The sequence below is a fragment of the Chelonoidis abingdonii genome, chromosome 5, assembly GCF_003597395.2.
Source record: "Chelonoidis abingdonii isolate Lonesome George chromosome 5, CheloAbing_2.0, whole genome shotgun sequence".
In the NCBI taxonomy this organism is placed as follows: domain Eukaryota; kingdom Metazoa; phylum Chordata; order Testudines; family Testudinidae; genus Chelonoidis; species Chelonoidis abingdonii.
Genome location: NC_133773.1, coordinates 74,078,356 through 74,104,146, shown reverse-complemented (window position 1 = coordinate 74,104,146; position 25,791 = coordinate 74,078,356). Strand labels below are relative to the sequence as shown.

Here is a 25,791-nt window from a genome sequence, read left to right as displayed (position 1 = left end):
CAGGCAAGTCTTTGCTGTCTAAACCATGCCTCGCTAGCTACACTGCTGTTTATACAGGCCACTGAAAGAAGAGTGCATTGTAGAGGTACCCTAAGTGAGAAAATCCTGTGAAAAATCTATTGCACATGCAATATGATTTTCAAAGGTTCATAACCGTTAAATCAAACTCAATTTTACCAGAATACTCAAAGCACTTTAGAATTATTTTAATGTCAAATTGCAACTTTTTATACTACGCCATTTCACCCATAGATCTATTTTTTAAAAACAAAACCAAACAAATGTAAGGATTTCTTGGTAATTTATTAAAAAAAAAACCCACATTTTTTTTTCCTTTCTTCTCTTCAATTTTTTAAAAAAAGAAACATTCAACTTCAGATTGTGACCAACTCTGGAAAATTTTCAGTCCAAGAGGTGAATTTCAAGAAAGCTGACTAACTGAAAACAAGGCATTAGAATGATAAACATGATTCAACCCAGGTCGATTGGTTGCTGTTGCTTGTGGTATAATGAGAAATGTATAGTAAAAGTTTTTTCCATAGAAAAGATCCACCTCAGGCAAGAAATGAGAAACTGAAGGCCATTGAATGCTGTGAGTTTCCACAGTGAATGAGCACTAAGTAATTTAACAGGTATTTATACTCATAATACACGAGAAAATTCACAGTCCAACAAATCTTAAATTTCTATTTATATTCCATAATGATCTAGTGTTATATAATAGGATTTAATATCAGACATGCAGGATTTTTGACTAGTCAAATACTTATGATAGGGTGGATAGAAAAGGCTCTCCAAAGATGCAGTGCGGCAGAAACTGTGGAAGCACAAGCCAAAGAGCTGAATTCACCAGAAGGAGTTATCCATGTACTAACGTGGAAAAGAATATAGCTAGAATAGATCAAATGAAAAAGTGGAACCACTCACGATGAAAACCACTGCTAGGGGGAAGACTGGGTACAGACATCATGTTGAAAGGTGTGGATCACAACATGGCCCCAAACAATGTGTTGCCTTTGGGAAACTGTCATAAATGTGGAGAAAATAATCATTTTGCAAAATGTTGCAGATCCCAAATGCAGAAAAGTCAAATGTATTCAGTTAAAGACAATCTGGTTGAGGAGCATTTCATAGATGTGAGCTCTAGCAAGCCTGATGAGAGGGACTGGATACTGCCTATCACACTGAATTGATTATTCCACTGAAACTGGACACAGGAGTTCAGGTTAATATTACGCTACCAGCACTCCCAGCTATCTTCGAGACACCACTGACTTCCTGAGGAAACTACAATGCATTGGTGATCTTCCTGAAAACACCATCCTGGCCACCATGGATGTAGAAGCACTTTACACCAATATTCCACACGAGGATGAACTACAAGCTATCCCTGATGAGGCCACAGCACGTCTCGTAGCTGAGCTTTGTGACTTTGTCCTCACCCACAACCATTTCAGATTTGGGGACAACTTATACCTTCAAGTCTGTGGCACTGCTATGGGTACCCACATGGCCACACATTATGCCTACATTTTTATGTCTGACTTAGAAGAACACTTCCTCAGCTCTCGTCCCCTAGCACCCCTCCTCTACTTGCACTACATTGATGACATCTTCATCATATGGACCCACGGAAGGGAGGCCCTGGAAAAATTCTACTTGGATTTCAACAATTTCCACCCCACCATCAATCTCAGCCTGGACCAGTCCACACAAGGGATCCATTTCCTGGACACTACAGTGCAAATAAGTGAAGGTCACATAACCACCACCCTATACCGGAAACTGACTGACCTCTATACTTACCTATATGCCTCCAGCTTCCATCCAGGACACATCATACGATCCATTGTCTACAGCCAAGCCCTAAGATACAACCACATTTGCTCCAATCCCTCTGAGACAAACACCTACAAGATCTTTATCAAGCATTCTTAAAACTACAATACCCACCTGGGGAAGTGAGGAAACAGATTGACAGAGTGAGACAGGTACTCAGAAATCAACTACTACAGGACAGGCCTAACAAGGAAAATAATAGAACACCACTGGCCATCACATGCAGCTTCCTGCTAAAACCTCTCCAGCGCATTATCAACAATCTACAACCTATCTTAGAAAACGATCCCTCACTTTCAAGACCTTGGGAGACAGGCCAGTCCTCGCTTACAGACAACTCCCCAACCTGAAGAAAATACTCACCAGCAACTGCACACCACACATCACAGAAACACCAACCTAGGAACCAATCCCTGTAGCAAACCTCGTTGCCTACTCTGTCCCCATATCTAGTCTAGAAACATCATCAGAGGACCCAACCACATCAGCCAAACCATCAAGAGCTCATTCACCTGCACGTCTACTAATGTTATATATGCCATCATGTGCCAACAATGCCCCTCTGCCACGAATATTGTCCAAACTGGACAGTCCCTATATAAAGAATAAATAGACACAAATCAGATATCAAGAATGGTAACAGAAAAGCCAGTAGGTGAACACTTCAATCTCTCTGGACATTCTATAATGTCCCTGGACATTCTACTGCTGAACAAAAAAATTTCAGAAACAGACTTCAAAGAGAAACAGCAGAAATAAAATTCATTTGCAAATTTAACACCATTATATAATGCCTGCATCTGTAATTTTCACTCCTTGCATCTGAAGAAGTGATGTTTTTTACCCATGAAAGCTTATGCCCAAATAAATCTGTTAGTCTTTAAGGTCGCACTGGACTCCTTGTTTCCCCACCTGCCCTCAGGTTAATATTCTGTCTGAACCAGATTATGAGAGACTGAAAATAAAACCAAAACTGGATGTTATTATGACATGTCAGAGCATATCAGATTCAGGCTGTCGGGACAGAAAAGCAACAAGGGAAAATAGTGCTGTCAACTCATGTGCAAAGTATCCATTTTTTGTGTTTCACCTCTCACATGCCTGCTTGAATAGATAAACCAAAAGGCTCACACCTTTGGGTAGAGTTCTGGGAAAGAATGTATTAGCTTTGGGCATAGTCTGAGTGCTCAGCACTGGTTTCAGGGACTGGACAGTGGGCCATGCAGCTGCAACTCTCAGGATGGGGTGATAAAAGATCTTCACCTTCAGAATATGCTAAGATGCCTTAAAATAGGGATAATGCCTGGTCTCTGTTCAGACTCTGGAGTCTTAAAATACACACTGTCCAGTGGCTGGATCACCTCACAGCAGCTGGTGAATAGCCAAGAGAAGATACACTATTGTTAAATTTAACCTTATCTTGCAATAGTACAGCCGGTGGTCCCAGAAAAGTTGTTCCCCATCCTGGAAGTTTTGCAGTTTGGCGTGCTCTTTAATCAAAGCACAGTCAATCACTGGAGTGTCTTGTGCTTCGAAGAAGAGAGTGTAGGTTAGGCTTTGTCCTTAAGGCTTAGGCCCATGGCTTTTGGGGAAATCTAGTTTATTGACTGTGTGTCCATTTAGTTGCTGTTTATGATTGGCCAGTTTAAATAGTGTGCTTTTACTACAAGAATGCGTGCATTAAAAGGAGAAGGATTACCTCTCTGGTCTGTTTGCACCGTGCAAGTTAACCAGGGAAAGCAGAGATGCAAGGATTCATGATCTACATTTAACTGTCACAGTTTTTGCAGACTTTATGGTGAGACTCTTCAATTTCATATAACATCCTTACTGAATTTTAAAAGATAATACAAATGACATAATAGGCATAAAAAGAGATATCTAATATAAAGCATTAATGTAATAAAATCTCAGCTAATGTAAAATGGGGTTGTATTAATCAATCCTACATTATAGAAGTCTTCTATTTAATACTAATTAATTCAAAGTCAGTTACTGTATTCCAAATGGTCAGAAATCTCTCGTGTTTAAATGCATGTCTTTTGTATGTATAAATCTAAAATAGGTGATAAAATCATTGATGAACTTTGCAGTTGCATTGCCTGCATTTTTACAATGTTGAATAATAGGTTCACTAGTTGTGGTTAACAGAATGTCAATTTCTTAGTCAAAATTTTAATACATTCTGTTAAACTTATAGATTCAAATATAATTAAATATAAGCTCAAAGTACATTTTGCCTTTGTTATTTTAATGTGATATAACTGAAATCCAAAATGCCTTGGTAGAGACACTGAAGGAGGAGACAGGCAAGAACACCAATTATAACATACCATGATGTCAGGAATTATTGGATAGTTCATATACATAACTTAGTAAAAATGTATGTAGCCTTGTACAGTAGAAAAGGGAAAGAAAGAGTACAAATATAACAAGATGCATTCTGCATGTTGCCTGCACACTTTGTACCAGTTTTCATAGGACAGTGAAATATTAGAAGCAGTTTCCTGTGGTAAATATAGTCTTATTTATTAACAAAAGAGAATCTAGGACAAAATCTTCAACTGTTGTAAATCAACATAGTTCTGTTGACACCAGTTGAGTATTTGGCTGATGAACTCGTGTAGTTTTCTTGTTGAAGCAGAAAATCTATAAATCTCTCAGGATTAGGATGAAGGAGGTCTGGGTCCCAGAATATGGTGGGGTGACAGCCATGATGGTGAAGCTGGCTCTGGCAGCCAATTTTTCTCCCTCAAAACTCTTTCGTTGAGGAATCAAAAAGGGAGTGGTGGACAGAATAACCCATTCTCCCAGGATTTTGTCCATGAATCAGGCCCAGTTTCCAACACACTAATTTTCGCTCAATGATATGTGGTTCCACACTTGTCTTGTTTACTAAGCATGATCTTAACAGTCCTTGAGTTACATTCTGTAAGCCCTTTTGTTTGCACTAATTCAGACTGTCTCCCTTTTGCAACTTTTCCCATCAACACTTAATATTACAGGTTATTGTGACAACAGTCATCTGTGTAGATAAGAGGAAACTTCATGGGCCAGATACCCAGTTGGTGAGTGTGTTTTTCTCTCTTTTGCTAGTTGAGCAGAACATTTGACCCTCGATATTTTCAGAAGACTTTGCTGGGCATATCACATATGGTCAGAAGATCTTTAAGGAATTATGACCTCACATTGCAAATGCGATCTAGCCCAGTAAAGGGTTGTGTCACTGCCTTGGGTGCCTCACAATGCTTTGCCATTTTAGGTCCCAACATGGGCCGCTCACAAACAGCTAACCAGCAAGTAGGTCAAACTCTGAGTGTCTAAAGCCTGGCCCAGCAACTGTGACCCCAGCTGCCTGTCAGTAACACCAGCCACATCCAGGTCTACAAAAGCCTCACAGGGTGACCCGAACACATCCCCAGTCCCAAATTTTCCCAAAATGTATGTTTTACACTTTCAAGCCCTCTCCTGGACAGTTCAGATATAAAAGCCCATTTCCCCCGTAAAAGGTCTATATTCAACAGTTTGCTGCTTTCAACTGGAATTACCATAGAGTTTAAATACAGCATTGGATTAGTTTAGAATAATAATAAAACACAATTATAAAGTATTAAAGTCAGAAATGGTTACAAGGAAAAGACAAAATGCTTCACAGTAGCTAAAAGTTAACAAGCTAGACTTGATTCAAGATAAAATCCTTAACCACAGGTTCCCAGCAACATGGCTGACCAAATTCTCAGCTCAGGATCTGTCCCCAGAGTCAAGGGGCTGGTTCCTTTGTTCTCTAAGGTGTGTGAGAGCGTAAGTGCACACACTTTTGAGGTGTTTTGTCCCTCACTTTTATAGTTCAGTCACCCTTTAAAATGCATTTCCCTGAGGGTTACCCTTAGATAAAGTTCATTCTGCTTGTGAGAACAGAGACATGGAGTCTCATGGTGAAAGAGATTCTATGCTGTTTGCTAAAATGCAGATTGATCTGTTCCTGCCCTCACTCGCTGCCCCATCAGAGCATCCAACAATCATTCTGCCATGGTTGATATCAGGGCTGGTGCAAGGATATTTTGTGCCCTAGGTGAAACTTCCACCTTGTGCTCCCCCCTCCAATAAATCACATACATTATACACATATATATTTAAATCAACCTGGGGCTCCCACCTGCAGAGGTGGCTGGGAGCCCTTGGGGCTCACGGGCAAATTAAAGGGCTTGGGGCAGCAGCCGCTGCGGAGCTCCGGGCTCTTTAAATCCCCACCGCAGCTCCAGATGGGATTTAATGGGCTCGGGGGCTAGGGCCAGGATTTAAAGGGCCCGGAGCTGTGGGTGGGATTTAAAGGGCTCGGACCTCCCTACCGCTGCAGGGAGCCCAGAGCCCTTTTAATCCCGGCTGCGGAAGCCAGTGCATTCTGGCACAGCATACTGGCTCTTGCCGGTACGGCGTACCGGACTTCACTGCCTTACTTTCACCTCTGGTAGAGGCTGAGCCGAAACCCTTCTGTTGCGCCTGTCACTGGGCTTGTGCCACATGAGCGCTAAGCGGAGCTCTGCCCAGCCGCCAATGCCCCCACCAGCAATGACAATAATTGCCTGGAGCGGCCGCTGTGCTGTGAGAGGGAGTCTGAGCCGCACATGTCAGCGTGCTGCCGGCACCCCAGCCCAGGACGCTTAAAAAAAATTGAGGGCATCATTTTTTGGTGCCCCCAAATCTTGGCGCCCTAGGCAACTGCCTAGTTTGCCTTAATGGTAGCACCAGCCCTGGTTGATATCCCACTCCCTCTGCCCTGTATGGAGGTATACTTTGAAGTGTGTTTCCAGAATGCTGCAGTTCTGACCAATTACTAGTCTTGACAATCAAGACGGAATTTTTCCCTCAGGGCAAAACTGATGGAGGTGCCTGGTGGTTTTTCCCCCACCTTCTTCACAGCATTCTGTAGGCCTGTTTCTAGGTTAATAAGAAGTAAGGACAGGAATTTAAGAAACTGTATGTTTGTAAGCGGAAACTGTAATATCAGAACTCACTGTTCTGGTGTCTAGTGTAGATGAGAGAATCAAAAGAGGCTGCTCCCAGAGCTATGAGGAGGCCTGGGAGACAATCAGTGGCCTCTATTAGGCCTGGAGGAAAAAGGGGAGTCTTAAAATTTTGGAGGCTGACTTACCTTTCATGTGTACCCTTTATTGTTTGACAGGTATGGGGAGGATGAGGAAAAGGATTCAGAATTGCACTGGGGGTTAGGCTGAATGGGGCCAATTCTGAATATTAGTTATTTGGCATGGAGGATGTTTAACACTATACAGGGTCCTAATAAATGCTTGGTATTTTGGGGACCAGGGAGAAGGAGGTTAATCCTCACCACTTAAAATTACAAGTTACCTTCTGCTTTAAAATCCTTCCCTATATCTGTTTTTCATTCTCCTGAATTTCCTGACTATAGGATCGTATTTCATGCAAATATTAATGAGGTAAAAATGATCATTAATAAAATCTCCATGTTTAATAAAATCTTTGAAGATGTGCAACTTCAAAACTATGAGCGTTAGTATCTCTAAGAGACCTAACAAAGCTCTTTAGAAAAGCACTGAAAGAAAATGAGTTTCTAAAATGATGAGAAAGGAGGGCAGCGCAGGCACCATTTCAGTCAGTTTATAGCAAAAGTCAATTCATAAAAGCTGCAATTTGTTTGACCCTGTGGTTATAACAACAACATTTTATACACATTAAGGGAAACCAGTGGCAGTACATTGGCCAGCTACCAGGTTTTACGCCTTCTCGAGACTTATCAACTGCCTTGTAAAACTGCCCTTTCTGATGGATAATGGCACAGGAAAAGTTAAGTGCAGCGAAGGTTGTCTGCAAAACATTTTAGGAAGCAACTTGCTGTAGCAGCTAAGAGATCATAAAAGTAGACTAAGCACAATATTCTCTCTTTTAATTCTTATAAAAGCATGCCAGACTAAGTCAGAACAAAGAAGAAAAATAGTTTCAATTTTCTTTTGAGTTTTTGTCTACACATTCTTTCCTAGCTGAAATCATATTTCAGAGAATACAGTGCCTGCCTGGCATCAGGCTAACGACAACCATGCAAAAAACAAAACAAACAAAAATCCTAAAACAAAAACACCTTGTACAAAACATTTTTCTAGTGAAGATTTACATAATAATTGTCTCAGAGTGTTAAAGTATTCAATTTACAGTGGCCAGCTTCAGTTATACTGTGTTTCTGTCTAGCCTTGTCAGATGGACTTGATAAAGTAGTGATAAGTGGTAATTTCTATTTCCATTTGACAAGTCTGTAAAGTTACTTTGGGTGCAAGCAGAGGGAAGGGGAAGAAAAATCTTCATTTTCACTGTAGCTCTCAGCTGGGCAGTGAGCAAGTATGAGTGCGTGAAACCTGACTGCACTTCAGAAATTTCTGCCAACATAATACTAAATTTAAACACTCATTCAGAGCTTTACCACCATTTTCTGAATGGATACTGGCCTGTACAACATAAGTGCCCAGTGAGGGCAGCATATTTGTTATTCAAGCACTATAAATTCACGGACTCATTCCCTGATTGAGTTTAGACTTCACATGTGCCTAAATGGTGTCTAGGCACTAGTACAGCACAAATATAATATGCAAAGATATTTATATTTTTAATAATCTCACAACTTTTCTATATATTTATCTTCCTTGAAGTTGCTTAATTATCTTTTATTAATCTGCAATGGGCACATCACTCACTACCATGGCACCTCCTGCTGGCCATCCTGGGAATTAGCTCTGGTTCGCAGATGCACCTTCACCTAGTGGTGTCTCGTTGACATCGCTTCTGCCATCGGGACCCATATCACTCTCAGGACCATGACGACGTTTGCTGGACACAGCCCTTGGCTGTGCCCTACTTAGGGTGGCCTGCAGTCCTCTATCCAACCACTTGCCTCAGTGGCAGGCTGCAGTCCAGGGTCTAGCCACCTGTGTCAGTGGCAATTGGGGCCAAAGGGAGTGGGGGGAGAACCAGCAGTCACACGCTTCGTGACCTCCAGCCCCTGCAGTCTGTTTCCTTGGGCCACTTCCCTAAAGCCCTAGCACCTTCTCTGCCCTTCTATCAGGGCCATAGTCTGGCAGCAGTCAGCTGGGAGCTCACTTATGCTTCCTGACTTTGCGCAACACTATTTGGACCATGGTGCTATCTCTTCTCCCTCCTTCAGGGAAGCCAGTCCTCCCTCCTCAAGTGACCATATCTGCTTTGCTCAGCAGCCCCTTCTTATATGGGCCAGTCTGGCTCTGATTGGCTCCTCCAATAAACCTTCCCCTAATTGGTTGGCATTACAAGCCTTTTCCTTATTGGCTGCCTCCCCAGGGTTGCTTTAACCCCATATATACCAGTTAAGGGGAGCCACCTCATCACACTCCCTCCCCCTTAAGACCACAGACCAAAGGGGAGGGGGAAGTTATTTCCCCTATCTTCCCAGCTTCCCTTGCAGCTGGTCCCACAGGGTGTCTCTCTCCTGCCACAGGCTCTCCACCAAAAGGAGCAGCCTATCTCCCTCTTCCAGGGTCTGAGTTCCCACCGTAGCTTGTCCTACTCCCACATGGGTCCCCGTTTCTCTCGGTCCTCTCTGCCCCACTCATCTTACTCATCACCTCCCTACCTCTCCCTGCTGGATGTGGGAGATAGCTGTCTATCAGGGCCCCGGTCCTCACTGCCCCCTTGCACTAAGCCCAGCACTCAGGCATCCCCCCCTTCTCCTCTGGGGGCAACGCCTTTTTATATGGTCCTTCTCATGGCACTGGAAGCATGCCCTTTGTCTCCTCTTGGCCACGACCCTCTCATAATAGAGGCCCAACTTCAATGTATACCCCAAATTAAGAAACACAGTAAAATAACTTAAAAAGAGCCACTGTGGCTTAACAACCATGTAAAAGACAAGGCGAGAGATAAAAAGACTTCCTTTAAAAAGTGGAAGTCAAATCCTAGTTAGGTAAATAGAAAGGAGCATAAACACTGCCAAATTAAGTGCAAGAGTGTAATAAGAAAAGCCAAAGAGGAGTTTGAAGAACGGCTAGCCAAAAACTCCAAAGGTAATAACAAAATGTTTTTTAAGTACATCAGAAGCAGGAAGCCTGCTAAACAACCAGTGGGGCCCCTTGACGATCGAGATACAAAAGGAGCGCTTAAAGACGATAAAGTCATTGCAGAGAAACTAAATGGATTCTTTGCTTCAGTCTTCACGGCTGAGGATGTTAGGGAGATTCCCAAACCTGAGCCGGCTTTTGTAGGTGACAAATCTGAGGAACTGTCACAGATTTAAGTGTCACTAGAGGAGGTTTTGGAATTAATTGATAAACTCAACATTAACAAGTCACCGGGACCAGATGGCATTCACCCAAGAGTTCTGAAAGAACTCAAATGTGAAGTTTCTGAACTGTTAACTAAGGTTTGTAAGCTGTCCTTTAAATTGGCTTCTGTACCCAATGACTGGAAGTTAGCTATTGTAACAGCAATATTTAAAAAGGGCTCTAGAGGTGATCCCGGCAATTACAGGCCGGTAAGTCTTACGTCAGTACCGCGCAAATTAGTTGAAACAATAGTCAACATGGTTTCTGTAAAGGGAAATCGTGTCTTACTAATTTATTAGAGTTCTTTGAAGGGCTCAAACAAACATGGGGACAAGGGGAATCCAGTGGACATAGTGTACTTAGATTTCTAGAAAGCCTTTGACAAGGTCCCTCACCAAAGGCTCTTACGGAAATTAAGCTGTAATGGGATAAAAGAGAAGGTCCTTTCATGGATTGAGAACTGGTTAAAAGACAGGGAACAAAGCGTAGGAATTAATAGTAAATTCTCAGAATGGTGGGGGTAACTAGTGGTGTTCCCCAAGGGTCAGCCCTCGGACCAATCCTATTCAACTTATTCATAAATGATCTGGAGAAAGGGGTAAACAATGAGGTGGCAAAGTTTGTAGATGATACTAAACTGCTCATGATAGTTAAGACTAAAGCAGACTGTGAAGATCTTCAAAAAGATCTCACAAAACTAAGTGATTGGGCAACAAAATGGCAAATGAAATTTAATGTGGATAAATGTAAAATAATGCACATTAGAAAAAAATAATCCCAACTATACATACAATATGATGGAGGCTAATTTAGCTATAACGAGTGAGGAAAAAGATCTTGGAGTCATTGTGAATAGTTCTCTGAAGATGTCCACGTAGTGTGCAGAGGCGGTAAAAAAAGCAAACAGGATGTCAGGAATCATTAAAAGGGGGATAGAGAATAAGACAGAGAATATATTATTGCCCTTATATAAATCAATGGTATGCCCACATCTCGAATACTGCGTACAGATGTGGTCTCCTCATCTCAAAAAAGATATACTGGCACTAGAAAAGGTTCAGAAAAGGGCATCTAAAATGATCAGGGGTTTGGAACGGATCCCGTATGAGGATAGATTAAAGAGGCTAGGACTCTTCAGCTTGGAAAAGAGGAGACTAAGGGAGAAATATGATAAAGGTGTATAAAATCATGAGTGATGTGGAGAAAGTGGATAAGGAAAAGTTATTTACTTATTCCCATAAGTACAAACAAACTTGTAACAAATAAACAAACAAACAAAAGGAAGTTCTTCTTCACGCAGCACACAGGCAACTTGTGGAACTCCTTACCTGAGGTGGTTGTGAAGGCTAGGACTATGACAGCTTTTAAAAGAGAACTGGATAAATTCATGGTGGTTAAGTCCATATATGGCTATTAGCCAGGATGGGTAAGAAATGGTGTCCCTAGCCTCTGTTTGTCAGAGGATGGAGATGGATGGCAGGAGAGAGATCACTTGATCATTGCCTGTTAGGTTCACTCCCTCTGGGGCAACTGGCATTGACCACTGTCAGTAGACAGGATATTGGGCTAGATGGACCTTTGGTCTGACCCGGTACGGCCGTTCTTATGTTCTTATTTGTCCTTCTCCTTTTGCTTGGCCTCTTCCTCTTGGTTAATCTTACCCCTACAACCCAGAGGGCACTGCCTCTGCACAAGTCCTTGTCGCCTATATGTCCAACATGCCCAGTGCCTCCCTGTTCTCTTCAAAACAGGGATCTCTCTTGGACTCTTTTGCTTTCCTGTTCCCCATATGAGGCCTCTGTTCCTCACTCCCGTAGGGGCACTCAAAGTTTTCCTGCGACCTACAGGCAAAACATTCTCCTGGCCTCCTGGTCCTGGGGCATGAATTCTGCTCTTGCTTCCTGCTATTGTTACAGACCTCCCCCGCAGTGACTTAGACAGGTACAGCTGCTGCTTTGCTAGTCCAAACATTCAATTCTTCAGATACTCCTTTGCCTCCTATTGTCTCTGTTGGGCTGTGAGCACCTGCTGTAGAAGGATCTGAAATTGCCCTTGCTTCTTGTTGACCCCTTTCTGCAGGGGCACCAACTTTGGAGTCCAGTTCAGGAAGGCCCCAGAACCCTTCGCAAAGAAGGCCTCTGATTCCATTTTCTCCACCATATCTGTATCTTAGTCTCTCAAACGTCTATACCAGGCAATAGTCCCCACCATCCTCTATCTTCCCCGTATATCAGGGATGACAGTATGTCTGCACTCTCTACAACATGTAATGGGGCATGTCACTCATAACAGCGGCACCTTCTGCTGGCCATCCTGGAATTATCTTGGGTTTGCTAGTGCACCTTCATCTAGTTGTGTCTCACTGCTTTAACTTCTGCCATCAGGACCCATGTTGCTCTCAGGACTGCGGTGTCCTCTTCTAGACATAGTCCTCCAGCTGTGCCCCACTTGGTTCACTCCCCCCAACCTTCCAGGGGGCCAGCAGTGGCAGGCTGCAGTACAGGGTCTAGCCACCTGCATCAGTAGCAACAGGGTCACCTCCAATCTCTGCCGTCTGTTTCTCTGGGCCACTTCCCCTCAGCTCTAGTGCCTTCTCTGCCCTTGAATCAGGCCCTCAGTCTGGTAGCGGTCAGCTGGGAGCTGACTCGTATGCTTCTGGCCCAGCCCAGCAGTACTTGGACCATGGTTCTATTTCTTCTCCCTCCTTCAGAACAGCCAGTCCTCCCTCCTCAAAACGCCAGGGAGAGACTGCCTCTGCTTTGCTCAGCAGCTCCTTCTTATATGGGCCAGCCTGGAACTGATTGGCTCCTCCAATAAGCCTTCCCCTAATTGGCTGGCACTACAAGACTTTTCCTTATTGGCTGCCTCCCAGGCAGCCTCCCCAGGGTTGCTTTAACTCCTTATATACCAGTGAAGGGCAGCCCTTTTTTGTTTAAAAAACCTTCATAGAATTATTAGAGTAACAACAGAGACTTGGGCTTTGACCTGAGTAACTCATTACAAAAGTCTGTGGCCTGTTCCCCAGCATGTCGAAGTTATAATGAATAAGGGGTTGTACAACTGGATCTATGGCCACATTTCAGATGTTGTTGCCATAGAATCAGAGTTAAAGCAACTAGAACATGGAGGAGCTCTAATATCCTGGGACCAAACACAGTTACAACAACAATGCATTATTTCAGATTATTTATTAGATTAAATACTTAGTTGGTATGGATAAAACTGAGTTTCTCTCTCTCCTCCTTCCCATGCCTTTGTTTGGCAAAGCAACAAGATTATTACTGTTTACAAACTCTCTCTGGTCCTTTCCAAGAAGTTGCAGATTGAAGGGAAGTGGCCTGAAATGATTGAAATGTCCAGAAAGACATCACCACTTCCACCTTGTCTCTCTGTTCCTTAATATCAGCTGAAACTCATAGAAACATTATAGATAACAGCTCCATTTCCAAATCGTTCACTTAGAGTTCCACAAAGTCCATGTTCTCCATCATATTATTCAGCAACTTCATAAAGCAGTTGGAAAAGCCAGTAAGAAAATTTGGGCATAAGTGCCAACAGTGCAAGGATGACATCTGGACCTACATTCCCTTTACATCAAATGTACTCAGCATTATCTCCCAGCTTTCTCAATGCCTACTCCAAAGGAAGACCTGGATGAAGAGCAACTGGCTGAGTAAGGTAATGTCAATAAGAAGAAAGTGCTTCTAACGTACCTCAAAATCAGCATTTTCCCTCCATTTGCCAGTCAGGCTTCAGTGGTACTTGAAAACTAAAATAGCTATGACATCAAAAAAAAATTCTATTTTCAGCTGCGATTATCCAAAACGTTGTGACTCAGCCTATTAGACACAAACCTAATCATAGAGATCAATGCACAAATGACTTTCAGATTTGATTATTGCAACCTATGAAATCTAAAAAAGCCCTAAAAAAAAGTTCCCAGTAGTGCAAAATGCAGCATGTTCTTGCTGTCTAACAACAAAGTCACTGCAAAAACATCATCCACATGTTTAATTCTCTTCATTAGCTCCCCACTGATTATAGCATCCTGTTCAAGTCTGTGTCCCAATATTCAAACCCTGATAGGCTGTCCCTAATTACCTGAGAGAATGTCTCTTCCTCTGCAACTGTGACGTCCTATGGTGGCTATTTCCACTGAAACTTTGACACTGTGAGCCAATAGGAGAAGGCTTGTGAGTATGAGACACAAAAGTTTAACAGGAGCTAGACCTAGACTATGGAACTCATACTAGAGTTAATGACCACCACGGAACTGACCACTTTCAGAAATAAATGTAAGACTCATTTCCTCAACAGTCTTCATACCAACACACTCACCCACTCTAACAAACACGAGCAAGCAAGCAAACTACCTATAAACCAATCATCCTATTTCTCTTACAGGGAGGGAAAACTGAAAGCAAGAGACAGATAGCTATTATTCCCATTTTTAAATACTTGAAAGGCGCTCTGGTACTACAGAGATGACGACCATATAAGTAGTTAAAGATGTAAATTATTATTTCAAATTACATATGAACTGTTACAAAACAAATCCCCATTTGTCCCTATACCAATTCTGTGGTGAGATGTATCTGGAGTAAAACTGGGTGAACACAGTAAAATTGGTTGCCTACTCTTGCAACTAAAACCTAGCAATTTACAATTTGTTGCTTTAAAATATATATTTATAAACTTTCAAATGAGGGAGACTTCTGCCTCATTCCCTCCACCAGAATTTTCACAGAAAGCAAAGGCATCACAAAAACTGATGGAAATAAATATTTGTGTCTGAGTATTCTGGTGACCATTTTGTAAAGATGTTTTTATTAGTTTTCCAGTAGTTTGAAATTACAGACTATTTGCAAACAGTAAAAAAAAATCCTCCAGTTAGTAGATGTTAGGTTATCCAACCAGAAACAATACTATGGAAATTTGCCATTGACTTCAGTAGGATCAAGATTTTACTCCTTGTGCTTTAGGTGTCCAGAGAATAGCTAAGGAACATCAGCTATTCAGTGACCTGTTTTTCAATGAACCATAGGCTACAGTTTGCTCTCAGTTAATTATTTGAATAATAAACGTCAAATTTGAAAAAATTCCCTATTTGCAGATAATTTGAAAGCAGAAGAAAGGGCTGAGTTTGTAAGATAAGTTATTCACAAGTATTTCAACCAGCTCTTACCTTGAGTCACCTGCAAAACAAAAACAAAAAACAACAACAAAACCTATATACCCCCTCTACCTTCTCCATACCTAACGCGGTCTAGAATAACCTAATCTCTACCCTGTTGTTGTGGACATTATTGGCTGGATTCATATCAGACTGAATTGCACTTGAGGAAGGGAAATATAGTTTTTTTTCCCCCTCTGCTTACCTAGAAACTGCTGCTCATGTATATCCTTAACAAACTTTGTCATTCCAAGAAATACCATCCATGAAACTATACTTCCAGGAGGCATGTCACAATGTCAACTTTGTCAGTCAATTGCTCAGTGAAGTAGTAATCATGAGCTTCTTCCTAGTGCTTGTTGTATTGCGTAGTGCAGTCAATAATCCCTTTCATGACTTCTTAAATTTTGCCTAAGGTGTGTGGATAATCTGGGATCATGATAGGTATTTCTTCATGACCAATATCTCAATAAAGAGCTGCATTTACTGCAACAGATCTCCTCTCTTTCTCCACCATGAACATTACAAACCTCATATATTGAAAAATTGTTCCCCTTATTTTGAGAATGTTACACAATATTGCTTCAGCAGCAAAGAGTCCTGTGGCACTTTATAGACTAACAGACGTTTTGGAGCATGAGCTTTCGTAGGTGAATACCCACTTCATTGGATGCAATATTGCTTCCTTACTCAAGCAAAACCTCTACTGGGGGCTAAAAGATTATATTATATTTTTTATTAGATGTGGCAAGTTTAAAAAAACCTGACTAGCTTCCCGACAATATCTTTTCCTCTATCCTACCACCTTTTTTTCTTTAAAAAAAGACACACCTAAAATATTCAGGTCATGAATCTGGTTCCACTGAAGCTAGTGACTAAACACCTAGGTGCGGCTCCAGGCACCAGCACGCCAAGCACGTGCCTGAGGCGGCAAGCCATGGTGGGAGCTCTTCCAGTTGCTGCCAGGCCGGCAGGCAGGTTGCCTTCGGTGGCATGCCTGCGGAGGGTCCACTGGTCCTGTGGCTTCAGCGGATCTCCCGCAGGCCTGCCACCGAATCCGCAGGACCGGGGACTCCCCGCAGGCAAGCCGCCGAAGGCTGCCTGCCTGCCGTGCTTGGGGTGGCAAAATACCTAGATTCGCCCCTATAAACACCTCAGTGTCTCATGGCAGAGGAGAAATAGGTCTGCAGTGAATTTCAAAGGGATTGCTTTACTTAAGTCACTAGAACCGAAACAAAATCATGTTGCTGTCCATGGCTCTAATTCCCAGGATTCCTAACCAGCCTGTGCTGGCTAATGTCACTTGGGGGGGGGGGAGGCGGGATAAGATAGCAAGTGTGAAAAACTGGGACACTTTTTTTCAGGGGAGGGGAGCGGTAATAGTTGTATACATTAGACAAAACCACTAATATCAGGATGTCTGGTTACCCTAATGTAACTGCACAATCTCTTTTTAAATCTTAGCTTCAACTCCCTGATTGACCCTAATAGGAGTTTTGCCTGAGAAAAGAACAGAATAAGAACAGGGGTGTGGGAGAAGGGGTCTGGTTTTGGCAATTTTATTGATTTTTTCCCCCAGCTTTTTAACTGTTATACTAAAAATGGAAATTAAAATTGATTTTTCTCTTTTTGAAGGGGAAGTAGATGCAGTTTTCTTAGCCAATTAATAAAATGTGAACATACACAGAATGCCAAAATAAATAAGAATTAGAATAAATTCTTATGCTGTTTATGTTGCTTTTATCTTCATATCAAAATGTAATTGAAAAAGAAATCTACTTTAAGAATTCATTACATCCAAGAGTCTCATTAAATATAGTTAAGTTTAGCACATGTATATTAGGCAAATTTATTTCCTCTTAAGCATCAGTTATAACTATAGAGGCATAATTATACTACTATAGTTGTCAGTAAACTTCTTTGTGTAGACAAGCCTTCCATTAATCTCCTAGCCCTCCTGCTGACCACACCCAAATCTGCTTAATTTGTGAGATCTGACAAAACAGGCCAACATGGTATATATATTTAGGATAATCGCTCTCAAATTGTAGCATATAATTTATTAATGGGTATAATCACTATGTTTACTTGGCATAGAGTTTTAGTTTACAAAAATAAATCTATTTGTAAATGAGCATATTACTTACCTTCCTCAAATATAATAAAATAGCCAGCAATGGGGATGAAATACCTTTTTCAAATTTCTAAAAGATCAGCTCATTCCATGTTAAAAGACTTCTATTTTAATAATCATGTATCATCACGAGAATAGTGCTATAAACATATACTGTGCTGTACAACAACAGGTCAGTACCAGTTATCAAGTTCCTTCCCTGTTTATTATCTAAAAGTACAAGGGAAGACAACTCACACAGGGACTGAATCAAGAACCATTGAAGTCAATGGAAATCTTCCCATTTACTACAGTGAGCTTTGGATCAAGGCCTGAGCAGTGGACATTAGAGCTTGAGTGTCTCATTCTGCCACTCCAATTCACATGTATCTTACTGCACAAGTAGTTTCACAGGAAATCATTTCTCTCCTTTAGACTAAGCTATTTGGAGCAGTCAATTTTCTAATGGATTACTTGTGTAATAAGGTACTATATAACGTGAGTAAGGCTGTCAGAGTTAAGCCTTGTTTGCTTTTGCAAATCAATTCATACAGATATTACCAAGCCTAATCAATCATACAGGGCTACACTGAATAGTACAATAATATGGTTGAATCAGAACAGGAGAATAATTTGGGTGCCTGAGGATTGTGGTTTTCCAAATGAGGCCGTTGGGGTGAAAGTCACTTATTAAGAAAAAGAAAAATCAGTCACTATAGTGCTGACTGGTTCCTAATAAGTCACTGCTGACAATGCCTTGCTTCTGGGGAGATTCTGAGAAATGTCATGCCCCATGTGACTAGTAGTGGGTGAAAAACAAAATTACTAGCAGATATACTGGCAAAAACAGGAGAAATGGACACTTTAACTTTCTTTTGTCTCTAATGATTTTCTGCATTGTTTCCATTCACACTCTTTTGAACACCAACACAAATTACGACATTCTGTTGGAGAGAGGAGGTTCCTTTATGAGCATATTTATCATGCCAACAATGCAGTTTAATGGGACTTTGATGATGTGCAATTATGTATTAAAATTCCATCTTACTGGAAACATACTTAGCCAATGGGAATTGCTGAAGATAATATCAGGCAACCTGGGGATAATATTGCCAACCACAAGGCATAAACAAAATATTTAAAACATACAGTTTAGGAAAAAAAGGATTAGTTCTTTGCATTAATCCTATGCAAATCGACATTGGGATATGGAAATTAATATACAGTCCTACAAGGACACTGCTTGCTTTTTAAAATAAATACATACAATATGGTATTTATACAGAAAAACAATAAAATATATTCTTTTGGGAATTCTCTTTGGGTTAATTCCTCCTCCGTACATTTTGAAATTCTTTATTTACCTGATCGTGTTGGCATTTATATAGTCTGTGTCCTTGTTTTTGAATTTCAAGGTTGCTATAAAGAAATTCTCAGTTTTTGTGATTTCCCCTCACCTGAGGAGTTTATACACTTTCAAGACTGACCATTTTCCTTGGGTTTGATGCATCATGAGGTGGCGAAGTAAGGACAGAGCTGGTCTGTCCTGCAGTGGGTGTAAGAGTTACTAAAGAAGAGTAGGGGAAAGGAAAGTAGTAGATTGAGGTAAAGATTTCCTGGCATGAAAACCAGAAATGATTCCGTGTTGAAGAGGTAGCTGATGTAGAAAGCTAAAACAGAGGGGGAGTTTGAGGCTGCCATCAAACAGGGATGAAGGGGAAATTTTTAGCAATTGTGAGTGGAAGACGATGTGGGAAAAAATATCACACACATTTTAGTTTTTAATTAGGTTTTTTGGTTTGCCCCCACATTCACTATACTTATCACTATTATGAGAGCTGGTTGAAAAATGTGCCCTTTTTGTCAAACAAATCAGCATTTGAAAGTTTCTACTAGATCTAATTATTATTTATCACTACTGATGTGTTTGGTTCCTTGCAATTAAATAAGATAGGTTCCCTGGTACAAGTTGCTTATGATCTTTCAGACACATGCAAAGCCAATCAGACAAATAATATATGATGTACTGGCAGCTGTCAGAGGTGATACATGAAAGTATAGGAGTGGTCAGTTTTAAAAATTTTTAGAGATAGTTCTGTGTAAAATGTGAGAAATAGTGTCCTAATAGTTGTAAGTGGTAAACTTTCTAATGAAAAGGAAACATTTATTTACTTTTCTGATATTTTCTTTTCACCCAGCCAAAAGTGAGCCAATAATTTGCCAGAGGTAAGTGACTTCAAAAAAGTGGGAATAGGGCCTTTTATGGGTTGTAGTGAGGTAGAGTGGCCTCCCTCTGAACTTGAGAGCGAGGGATGACTATCCTGCCTCTAATGGGTGGAGCCAAACCCTTACCAGAAGTACCAGGGCAGGTCAGCAAGTATAAAGAGTGTGTCCTGCAGCTCAGTGGTGGCTGCACCACAGAAGACGGATGTCTCTTCTAGAGAGCTGAGCCTTCCGTGGGACCCTGGGCCCAGCAGCAAAGCAGACCAGTGCCCTACTGAGTGAAGAGACAGAGGACCCCAAAGAGTGGCTGAAGTAGCCACTGCCCAATGGTGAGGTGATGAGACAGAGCCCCAGCTTGATGGAGCAACACCAACTAAGTGAGGCAGAAAGTAGACCAGAATAACAAGACTTTGGTCTGGCTGTGCTGCTGAGAAACCAGGCTGCAGATTTCAGTTTCCCTGCTGACGCAGTGGCAGGACCACCTACAAGTAATTGGGCCCTGAGTTGGGATCTGGTGGAATAAGCTGGGCCCAGGTCTCCCTATCCCCTTTGCTGCTACTCCACACTTGAGGATTGACAGCACACTCACTCTTGGTCTGAAAGCCTGTACCCAGATTGTTGGTTGTGGGCTCCAGACTGTTGACTACTGTCTTCCTAAGCCAGGAGGCTTGAGTCTAAAGACTGTTTATTTCTTTGCCTCATCCAGAGGGCCAGAGCCCTAGATTGTAGATTGCTGTCTGCGTTTTGTTGGTCAGGGATATGAAAAAACACACACACACTTCTGACTGACGTAAGTTGATTGACAAAAGCGCTGCTGTGGACAGCGCTATGTCGGCAGGAGAGCGTCTCCTACCAACATAACTGCCGCCATTTGTTGGGGGTGGTTTAATTATGCCGGTGGGAGAGTTCTCTCCAGTGGGAATAGCTGTGCTGCTGTAAGGTCTGTAATGTAAATATAAGCCTAGAGTCTCCTGGCTAAGGCTAAATCCAGAGGGCCAGAGCCCAGACTGTTGATTAATGTCAGCCCTAGTCAGGAGGCTCAGCGCTAAGACTGCTTGTTGCTCTGCCTAAGGATCAGGCCAGAGCCCGAGATTTAACTGTTTGCCCCAGTCAGTGGACTGCAAGCTATAGTTTGCTTTTGGCTTGCCCCTGACCAGTGGGGCCCAAGTCAGAATACTGTTGCCTGATGAAGGGAGATGGCGTGACCTTCCTCTCAGCTGAGAGTAAGGGATCACTACAGGTTAAAAGTTATTTAGTTAGTCATCCATTCTTATTCTGAACTTTTCCGCTTACATAGTATCCTAAACTGTTGCTGGTTGCATCAACTTTTTCCTACTGCAGTCTATCATTACTTCTGTAGGTGGGACTTTTGACCCTTCCCCACTAAAGATTTGCTGGGATTCTTCAAACTCTCATTTAACAATAGCAGCAGGAGGCTCTATGATAGTATGACATTTCTCTCTGTCTAATAAAATACTGCCTGATAACTCAGGTTGAAATCATTCTGTAAATAGAAGAACATTTTGAGCAAAAATGAAATCCTGGAGAATCATTTAGAAAAAAACGTACAGATACATTATCATTTCAAAGATATGCAAATTTATTGTAGAGCAATTGAAAAAAATTCTTGCCTCTTTCTGATCAGAAATTATCAGAGGATTTTTATTTCACGTTTATTAATTTTTCTAAATGTTTCACTATTTTCTTCAAATATTCCTGGTAATGTAGATTGTAAACCATATGTTGTGAAGAGTCAGCATTTGAAATTTGAATTGTCTTGATTAATTTGGATTGGTTATATGAGTATATTTCTGTTACCTGGCTAGATGAATGGAACAATTAGAATCAGGTTTCTAGCACAATTATGTGTTTTTGAGTTCAAATTTCACTCTCTGAATATTCTGCATTATTTGCTTTAAAACTTACAGAATAGAACTATTGGAATCAGATTCCTAGTGAACATAATCAACTGCATAAGTTGCTGAATATTCAGAATATTCACTCCTCACTTAAAATTTATAGTTTCTGTAGCCATTTCTGCCATGAAACAAGTAGAATATTCAAGGAAATGGGATATGGGCGCAAACACAGTAAAAGCTTGCTTAAAAATACAAGTTAATATTCACTAAAATTGTTTGCAGGATTCACCCAGGACCAGCTTACAGTATTTATTGTGAGATCAAATCAGATTCAAACAAAAACCTCATAAAAACTACAAACCGAAAACCTCTCAACCCCTTAACATAAGGCTGCCAAACTATTGCACTGCTTGCCCATTTAACTGCAGCAAATAGTTTTATATCTACTTTTCGCCAACCTAGACAAAATACTTAAATCACACAGCACCGTAGCTACAAAGTCACATTTCCTGTTAGACTGGGAAATACTTAACCAGAAAGACATAAGTGAATACATAGAGTGAAATCTTTGATCAAATATACTGTACTTACTTTGGATGTCGAATGTCTGGCAGTGATCGTTCCAGGGCTATGTTGTTACTAACAAGTATGTTGAAGCCATTCTCCCTATAAGCAGAATCATCTCGGTCATCCTCCGTTAGAGGATATGGCTTTCCATGCTCACCTTTCCCTGTAACAAAATGAAATAGTTACGTCTCTATTATTTGACATCATAGAAAAAGTTCAAATTTGGTACAGCAGACAAGAACAAATGGAACAGGAATAATCATAGCAGAATATTAAAGAACAAGGTAGTGGCTTCCAAATGAAGTGAGACTGGCTGGTGAAAGAATAGCACTGAACAGAGAACAAATATTTAATGTTGTATGTAGGTAAACACCACAGGCTGGTTGTAAAATAGAGGAGAATGAAGAATTCCAGATAGCACTGGGCAAGTGATTAGTGAAGTGCTGAAGCTGAGCACTTGATTATTGGAGCAGATCTCATAGACATGTGGGAAAATACGTGTCTATGATAAGGACTACGATGATTGTGATAGAGGACAAAGCTTTGGAACCAGAAATGGAGCTGATGAGGATATCTTAGCATTAGCCAGAGCCCATGGTCTCATTGTTGCCAATATGTACTTTGTATAGAGGGAAGAGTATATTTAATTGTATAAAGAGCAGTAGCAACAAGTCTCAGATCAATTATTTCCTAAGAATAGGAAGAGATTTAAACAAACAGGAGAGTCTGCAAAGTAACCTCAGCAGAGCAGATTGCAGCCCAACATAGATTGCTTGTAATGGATGTAAGCATGAAAAATCTAGTGGAGGACAAAAGAATAGTTGTTGAACAAAGGATAAAATGGCAGAGAAGCATGGGTAGAGAAGTTAGTCTGAGATTTAAGAATGACCTCCTATGGAAGCTGCGCAATGACCAAGACAATTACTTCAAGATATCAATGAGTTTTGGGGGAAGATATCCAAAATGTATTACAGAAAGTGCACAAGCTGCCTGTGGCCAAATGAAAAGAGAAGTTTAATGAGAAGGAGATGTGGTGCATGAGGCAATGAAAAGAGAGGAAAGGTTTAAGTGATGGCAAAAAGTAAGATTGGTGGAAAGTTTGAGGAATACAAGCTGGTAAGGAAAACAGCAAAATGCTGTTGTGAAAACTAAAGATCAGGCATTTAAAACCTTACATGCTGGACTATCAATGAAGGGGAGGGAGATAACATATAAAGTAACTAAGACTAGGCACAGAAGCATAGAGGACTTGGGATCTCTAAAGATGAAAATGGAAGAGTACTGGTGGAAGATAGCAAAACCATTAGGACATAGCAGAGCTTTTATGAGAAACAGGTCAATGAAGAGGAAGTGAAGAAACTGCTGAAGGAAATATGTGCAAGCAACCACCTCACATGATGGAGGAAAGCAGTGGAATTGGACAGTGTACCTGTTGAAGCTTATAAAGTATGAGGGAATGGTGGTAATGACAAACTCTCCATATTTGTAAGGATCGGCACAACTTGAACCTGGGCTCTCAGAGATGCCAGGCAACCAAAATTTCAACCTACTGGCAGCTGTAACCTGGCCACTCCCTGACCCACAATCCACAGAGGTTACACACCACAGGAAGCTAAACTTTTGTGCGATCTGATTGATAGTTGCCTTAGTGATCCCCGATTGAATCATTGATCCTCTATAAGACCTTGCAGCATACCAGAAATTGTCCAGGGAACAACACGGATCTCGAGCTATGTCATAAACAGATAGTAGAAGTTAATAGAACAGAAGTACTTTATATCTCTTTTAACTGTAAAGAGTTAACAAGTTCAGTGAGCCTGGCTGTCACCTGACCAGAGAACCAATCAGGGGACAGGATACTTTCAAATCTTGAGGGAGGGAAGTTTTTGTGTGTGCTGTTAGTTTTTGGTGGTTGTTCTCTCTGGGTTCTGAGAGTGACTGGACATGCAACCAGGTTTCTCTCCAATCTCTCCGATACAGGCTCTTATAAGTTCAGAATAGTGAGTACTAGGTAGATAAGGTGAGTTCGGCTTATGTTTGTTTTCTTTATTTGCAAATGTGCAATTTGCTGGAAGGAGTTCAATTTGTATTATGGGAAAAAGTTCAAAATTGTATTTGCTAAAAGTTTAATGTTGATTGTATATTTGGCTGGGAGGGTATTTCCAGTGTCTATAGGTGAAACAACCTGTACCTAATCCTCTAAATTATAAAGATATTTTTACTGTTTTTCTCTCTTTAATTAAAAGCTTTTTGTTAATGAACCTCATTGTTTTTTTATTTTGGTGAGACCCAGCAGGATGATGGTCTGGACCCCAGGGAATTGTGGGGAGTAAAGTAGAATGGGGGAGAGAGAGGTTAATTTTCTCCTCTGTGTAGGATATTTCTCTCTCAGGTGAGGTCTGGAGGGAGAGGAGAAGGGGGGGGGATGGTGATTTCCTCTCTGTTTAAAGATTCAAGGAGTTTGAATCAACGTGATGCTTCCAGGGTAACCCAGGGAGGGGAAGCCTGGGAGAGGCAACAGTGGGGGAAAGAGTTTACTTTCCTTGTGTTAAGATCCAGAGGGTCTGGGTCTTGGGGGAGGGCAAGGTTTTGGGGGGACCACAGTGTTCCAGGCACTGGAATTCCTGGCTGGTGGCAGCACTACAGGTTCTAAGCTGGTAATTAAGCTTAGAGGAATTCATGCTGGTACCTCATCTTTTGGACGCTAAGGTTCAGAATAGGGAATTGTACCATGACAAGCTAGTAGCAACAACTGCCTTGCTTCTCTGTTCTGAATTCTCAGTATCTGATATTGACCCTTAGCCTGCTTCTTAACCCTGGCTCTGGTTCTGACCCTCATCTTCATTCAGACACTTTCTCTGACCCTGGCTTCAGTTCCTAGCTCCCAAGCTCCTGACAATAGTCCTGCATACCTTTGCTCAGGATCCTGACAGTACTGGAAAAATACTGGATGAGTGGAGGAAGAGCACATTGGTCCCCATCTTCAAGCGTAAAAGAGATGTACAAGAATGTAGTCACTGATGACCCATCAAGCTAAGAATTATCTTAGCTGCCTGGAAAGAATTATCAAGAAAAGACTTTGGATGGAATTGAAGCATCGAGTAAGTGACAGCCCATTTGGTCAACAATGGATACAGTGTCTGCTCCCCAAATATTGCTGGAGAAGTACCAGGAGAAACACAGTGAATTGCACTTAGTTTTGGTGGATTTAGAGAAGACTTAAGACAAGATTCCTAGAGAACTGTTATAGTAAAGCATGAGGTCATGTGCTCTGCCAGAGACACACACTCAGTCTATCATGAACATATACATGGGTAGCACAACCCTAGCGAGAAGCAGCTGCAACTACAGTGTGTCATTCACAGAAAGAATAGGTCTACATGAAGGATCAGCCTGAAGCCCATATATGTGATTCCTATATGTGATTGTAAATGAGCATCAGGACACAGGATATTAGAAGAGAGGCTCCATGGAGCATGCTTTTTGCTGATGACATGCAGGAAGACAAATATAAACTGGAAGGGGACCTAGAACTATACAGAGCTGCATTAGAAGAAAGTGGCTTATGAATTAGCCAAAAAGACAATATATGCAATGCTTCATTGGGAGGGACTATGAGAAGCCAGTAAAACTGGATGGTATAAAGACTATGCAACACTTTAAATAGTTCATTTGACAGATGACAATTTCCTGGAC

At 41.4% G+C, this 25,791-nt stretch overlaps 1 protein-coding gene across 2 annotated transcripts in view; it reads right to left on the bottom strand.

The window, feature by feature from the left end:
- GALNTL6 (polypeptide N-acetylgalactosaminyltransferase like 6) overlaps positions 1-25,791 on the bottom strand; it is a 919,665-nt gene that overhangs the window by 478,125 nt on the left and 415,749 nt on the right. For both annotated transcript variants that reach the window (XM_075066784.1, XM_075066785.1), the window contains exon 4: positions 22,120-22,258. In XM_075066784.1, coding sequence (XP_074922885.1) covers positions 22,120-22,258 — 139 coding nt within the window. The remainder of the gene's footprint in view (positions 1-22,119; positions 22,259-25,791) is intronic.